The sequence below is a fragment of the Ruditapes philippinarum genome, unplaced genomic scaffold (assembly GCF_026571515.1).
Source record: "Ruditapes philippinarum isolate M1 unplaced genomic scaffold, ASM2657151v2 ctg2745_1_1_1_1, whole genome shotgun sequence".
Taxonomy (NCBI): domain Eukaryota; kingdom Metazoa; phylum Mollusca; class Bivalvia; order Venerida; family Veneridae; genus Ruditapes; species Ruditapes philippinarum.
In genome coordinates this window covers 1-6,440 of record NW_026855150.1, presented here as the reverse complement: position 1 = coordinate 6,440, position 6,440 = coordinate 1, and the positions used below count along the sequence as shown (strand labels likewise).

Below are 6,440 nucleotides of genomic sequence, written 5' to 3'. Positions count from 1 at the left end.
ATAATATATTAAATTCTGTGGCGTGACCAAGCTGTTTTCCGTGTTAATGGCGATATCTTATGTTTTGGTTGTTTGTTTGTATTGTTTTGTTTTTATTTTATTTTATTTTATTTTTTAGCGGGCGGCTGTTGTATCCTTGGGTTTTTTTGTTTGTTGATGTTGTTTTAGTTGTCTGTTCAAGAAGAAACCACGTGAACTTACTGATTCTCTAAGTTTTGATGTGACTGTGGTCACCAAAGTTCAGTTTGAAGGGTTTGCTGTCATGTCAAATTTCTAACATATACAAAGAGATGTGCAAGGCTACTTGTTTCTATATTTATATACATTCCAGATTATTATTTATCACCGCCTAATATAATAAATCACTTTTGCGAAAAACATATCTTACATATCTTTTAGCAACCGTTGTTACGCTGTTTTTTTAATCGACATCCTAGTACCATTACACATGTCATTGTCATCTATATATTAAATCAAACTGTGCATGACGCAAGTCTATCGCAACATATATAAAATGGGATGTAGACGTAGAACGATGTGATTGTTATATCTACAATACATTAGACTCGAAATATTCATAAAAGTGCACGTTGAACTCTTTGCAACCAACATAATGAAATTATTTGCTGTATTTCTTACGATCTTTGCATCGTTAGCCTTTACGGAAGCATGTAAGTCAGCCTTAATTTTATCTTTGTATCGGTTTTTGATTATAGTATTTGAATTGTTTGTATTAATTTTTTTTTCGCATTTGGCAGGGGTTGTACCAAATCATAAGCAATTTTACACTGAGCATTGATATGAAATACTACTTTATGACGTGGATATATTTGTATTTGCAAGTACAAACAAATTCCGTAATGTAAATGAACATTATGAAGTGATATAAATGAAATTTTACTGTACATTCAATACATTTTTTTACATGGAATAATAGATGAATAATATTACACTGCTTTTCCATTTCCAGTAATAAGATGGCGCCCAATACCAGGTAAGTTAGATATAGTGTTTTATTTTTCTTTTCTCTTTTCTGTGACTTTTATAATAGAATTTCAACACAATCCTTACGTTGATGACAACACTGTATTTAGATATGTAGTTAGAAATATAAGATTTAAAGTTATTACCTGTATTTACGAATCTTAAGGATGCATCAAAATGTAATGATGTTTTTATAAACAAATGTTAAGAATACCTTGCGGTTTATAAACTTTCGTTATTTATAAGATATATTTAGTAAGTTTAATTGCTGAAATTAGTTATCGGAAACCATTAATGATTGAGTGTACCCCTTCTATAAATGATTGGACCCTTTAATATTACAATATGTGGACCCTTGAAAATCGACAATGACGTAAATCCCTGGATTTTCAATGAGTACTTTTCGGAATGTTTCCACACAACTGACATAAGCAATGGTTGAATAAAGAGTTAAGTTTAACATCTAGCAATACATGCCGTCACATTTCAAATTATAATTATCATATAATTATCAGAAATGTTTACATACATTATTGATAAATAATGTTTATCTTGACCAAATCTCAAGTATATAACATCATTAAAAAATGTTGCGTTTGTCCAGAAATCGCCAGAACACTCGTGGATATCAATTGTTATTTTTCCCATGTAACCATTTTACTTACTGTAGGCGCATGCGTCGACTGTTACGGTCGGTTCCGGGGAGAAGGTGAACGATATTTTGATGGTTGTAATTGGTGCACATGCAGCTGGAATGGGGTAATTTTATAAATTTAAAATATTTTATAGATATTTGCATCAACAATAATACCAAGAGCATGACAGGACATGTACCATTTAAGAGGGGTTTTGTTTTTGCTTGAACACTGATTTCCTGTTTTTATCTCAAACCTCTCTGTTTTTAACAGACGTACAGTCCATGCAGTACATATGTAAACTTACATCATTCTTTGTTGCAGATATGTACGTGTTACTATTAAATCAGATTCGTCTGAAAAGAGTATATTCAATATTGATATATAACTGTTACATTCAAATGTTAATATTTTTGTTATATGATGAGACACAATTTCAATATTTCTCTAGCTGATATCACGACTTTTATTAAGAAATACGTATATGACAATTGGTTGGTGATCGGTTCTTTATAAGTTATTCCATCGGATAACGGTCTTTTGGTTGATGTTGTTTTTTTATGTTAATTTTGTTTTGTTTTCGTATGTTTGTTTGTTTTTTTTTTGTTTGTTGTTTTTTTTTACTTATTTATTTTTATTTTGGTTTAGGTTTACTAACAGATCACAACTAAAATACTCTTGCTTCGTTGTTAAAAATCCATATTAAACGCTTATTTTCCAGCTAGAATGGATAACTCTTTAACATAAACTGTTGTATGCCAGTGGTGGGATCCGATCAAGCTGTGAAGAGAACCGAATGATTTTGTGTCAGCTACCCAAGTTCGCGAGAATTGACATATGGCAATAATATTGAATTATTTATTCTATTTGTTCAAAGTATAAACCAACATAAACATAAAAAACATTTCTTATAATTATGTATTCTTTATTGTTCAAATTGTAACAATTACTTTTTTAATTATTTTTCAGGGTCCAGCATGTACATATATGGACTGTTACTACAACAGATGCTTCAAGAATTAAATCATGTCATATTTGTAATAAATACTTACTACCGTAACGTCACGTAAAAATAAAAGAATTACGATTCCCAACATGCATGTCATTTTTGTTTTATATTAAGAGTGTTTAATTGCTTAAGATTTCGAAAACGATTTTGCTTAATGAAAAAGAATAATAATAATTATACTAATAACAACAACAACAAAAAAAACAACAGCCAAAAAAAAAATCACACTCAATGGAAAACGTAAAGCAACTTTACGAAATGGAATTTCAGTGTAATGCATTTAAGAAATCAATTAAGCAATTATTTATAATTCAGGCTGTCCAGCACCTTCTGACAAAAAATTAGGGCAAATTTTAGGGCAATTTTTAAGAAATTTTAGGGCTAAAATTTAGGAATTTTAGGGTAAATAAAAGAAATTTTAGGGCTCAAATTTGGAATTTTATACTAAATTATGGCCTCAAAAGACCATGATATCAGGGCCGGCAAAATCTGATTTTGACTTACTTGTCCGCTTTTATGTGAAGCATCATTTAACTTGTCCGTAACTATGATATTTACATAGTTTATTCTTGAAAATTTTCACTTGTCCGTACAGGCTGTTGGACAACCTGGGTAATACGGACAATTGATTTTGCAGGCCCTGCATATGGGCTCAATTTTGCATATTTGACACAAAAGTATATTACTCACAAATAATGCTCTAATTCGGTTCCACAGTCACCAGTGAATAAATTGATTCACTGGTCAACTGCCTTTAAAAAGAGCTGAAAAACTACATTAAAAAATAACTAGAATGAAAACATTTTCAAAGTTATAAGAATCCAGGAACAACCAATATTCAATTAGTTAAGCTATGATTAGCCAATAAAAATGTAACTTCCTTGGAAATTTTTTATCACAATTTTAAACAGGTGACTATTTTAATATAGTCAAAGTGTTACAATTTTCATTGTTCCATTTAAAACAAACAGTTTCTTATTATTTTTCTGATAACATCTGACAATTAATCAAGTATGGCATTTCTGCCGGAGTTGAAATAAATGCAACATGTGACTTATGCAATTTAGTCAAACATGATATCAACTCCACTGACTGTGTTTGAATTTAGGTTGTGATTGAAACATGGTTGTTTCTGGATATGTTTGTCACAAAAGATAAACAAATAGGAAATTAAGTGAAAAAATAGGGCATTTTTAGGAATTCCCTTTGAATTTTTCATTTTTTTAGGAATTTTAGCCAAACTGAAAAAATTAGGATTTTTTAGGAATTTTTGGGACGCTGGACAGCCTGATAATTGCGCGGATGCGCAGGCTGGTCTGGATCTATGCTGGTCGCAAACGCATTACGTTGGTTTTGTTGTGACGCGGCTCAAATATTGGCGTTTCATGGGGAATAATTTTATAAATCAAACCAACCAGGTGATAGACAATGTCTTTGGAACTAGACTCATGACCCTCAAAATAATGTACTCCAATATTGCCACAGTGCACTGTTCTTGAAAATTGTAACAATATTGGTTGTAGAGATGTCATTCATACATCATAAATGACTTTTTATAGATGTTACAAATGCATAAATGATGAACTGCAATTACGTTCCAATCAGTCATTTAAAAAAATGTTCACACTTTAAACTCTTACTCAATTACACGTGCACCTTAGATTGTAAATAAATTGAAGTTGTCGCATTCGAAACAGTTGTTTAAATTACACCAACGTTCTGTTTATCTGTAAGAAAAGCCGTGCTTGAATCTACAAAATGATTTCAATTTCAAAGTTGTGCTTTAGTAAAAGGCAGTTCATATTTGTAACAAAGTATTTTTGTCTATATTATAAGTTTATTGTCGACTAATCTCGAGGTTGGGGGAAATGGTTCTATATGGTAAATTGTTTTTGGTAGTTATCAAAGACTTTCTCTACTCTCTCAGGCCTCATTCTCATCCTTTGAGATATCACAAAACAGTATTCTAATCTCCTAGATCCTAGTCTTGAAAATAACTTTTGTGAAATTTAAATCCCCAGACATTTTTTATCCACCTACTGATTGATTGCTTTTTACACATTCCAATTTCACATGACCTACAAAAAACTTCAAAAGCGTTATATTGTTGCCTAAAATTATAATCGCCTGCATACAAAATAAAAAAGTGTCGTTTCCGAAATGTAAAGGTGAATTAGATTGCTTTATAATTTGTTGTCCTTGAATTAAATTAGCGTATTTACGCGTTTGAGTCATGATCCATCTTCAATATTAAAATGAGTTCACAGAAAATCCTAATTAAATCTACATGTTTATACATCAACATGACGAATTAATGGTTAAATATAATCATACCCTTAGCCTAATAAATATGTAGATTCAAAATAAAGATGCATGTGTATATACATTTATTAAAAAATGCCCAAAAGAAAATCTTTTCAACAGTACTGTGACATTCAGGTTTAACCTGTGTAACAGTCAAATTGAAAAGATTGTAGGTAACAATGTAACGACCGAACAATGTTTTAATTGTTTGTGCATGTGTGTGCGTTTGTGCGTCCGTGTGTACATGCTTGCTTGCGTTTGTGTATGTGTGTATTTACTCCAATTTTTAAGTCCACTTAAATTTACAGTAACGATATTACAATATTAAAATCTGGATCTAGTGTGATCTCTCGGAAGCATTAATCAAAACAAAATTACAACAAAATTGCATGAAAATCTTTATACTTTATATATCCACCGACGTCCAAGAGTTCTTAGAAACCAGACAAAAAAGAAGAAGAAAAAAAAAAGAACTTTCAAGTACGCAAAACCGTTTCACATCATATTCTACTACTGCATCTTAAGCATTAGGCAAACTATAGATCAAGGTGAACAATTCTCAGCCAGTGGCAATAACTGTACTTTAAATATGTGTTTAGATATTAAGATATAAAATATGACAAAAAAATGTTCATAATTCCATACAGATGGCTTTCAAAACTTTTGATGAAATAATTCAGATTACGCAAACCAATTTATTGTGATGACAAATACACGTGCAGTATAAATTACGAAAAAGTGAGTTATATTTGAATGCTAAATAAATAAACAAAACACTTGCAGGACCAAGAAATTAATGAAATCATGTCATGGTAAGAACAGAAGAACTATTAATTTCTTCCCTCGGAAACATCAATAAAAGCATAATTACATGCAAACTGCAGGGTCGATTTGATTAAGTCTGTACATGAGCGATATTGAAAAAGTGCAACTCTCATAGCAATGGCTTTAGCAGTACTCAACATTCAGTTTTTAAAAGTGATAAGGTTTACCGTTTTTGAATATTTGCCTTAATCTGAAGCATTAAAGTTTGTATCTACAGTCTTATTTTGAGTTTTTGTTATTTTATTTTTGATTTGAATTTTTGTCGTTCTGATTCTCTAGATTTTCATCGGTGTCTTGCTTATGTACGCATATTCTTTTTAATTTAAAAGTAAGTCGTGCAGCATGAAATGCAACAAATAGGAAAATTCCTTGTCCTCCTTTTAGTACAATGGAACAATAATCAAGAACATCAGATTCAAAATATTCATAAAGGAATCCAAACATACATGCTATCCCAGTCATCAATAGTAGCCTAAAATATACAATGGCGTATGTAACATCACGTGATTTCCTTCCGGTCATATTTGTTGATGAGTTTTATTATGATAATGATATAGAAATAAACAAAACAGTTGACAACGACAGTGCAGAATAGAGGGAGTACGCAAAAAGTAATAATCGCATGGAAGCTTCGTCGATATAGCAGAGAAAACGACCGTACCCGATTGTGTCATTTTTAACCT

General features: G+C 31.0%; 1 protein-coding gene across 1 annotated transcript; it reads left to right on the top strand.

Moving 5' to 3' along the window:
* The first annotated feature begins 434 nt into the window (after positions 1-434).
* On the top strand, positions 435-2,713 carry LOC132742277 (serine protease inhibitor 3-like). The gene is made up of 4 exons (XM_060730634.1): positions 435-671; positions 971-994; positions 1,655-1,743; positions 2,589-2,713. The coding sequence occupies exons 1-4, from the start codon at positions 614-616 to the stop codon at positions 2,640-2,642; spliced, it is 225 nt and encodes a 74-aa protein (XP_060586617.1). The 5' UTR covers positions 435-613; the 3' UTR covers positions 2,643-2,713.
* Positions 2,714-6,440: the final 3,727 nt, after the last annotated feature.

Excerpts from the sequence above, each read along its gene's own strand:
- LOC132742277 (XM_060730634.1), top strand. The coding sequence starts at position 614 with ATGAAATTATTTGCTGTATTTCTTACGATCTTTGCATCGTTAGCCTTT. Across the intron at positions 672-970 it reads GTTAGCCTTTACGGAAGCAT|TAATAAGATGGCGCCCAATA; the intron begins GTAAGTCAGCCT and ends TTCCATTTCCAG. Across the intron at positions 1,744-2,588 it reads GCACATGCAGCTGGAATGGG|GGTCCAGCATGTACATATAT; the intron begins GTAATTTTATAA and ends ATTATTTTTCAG.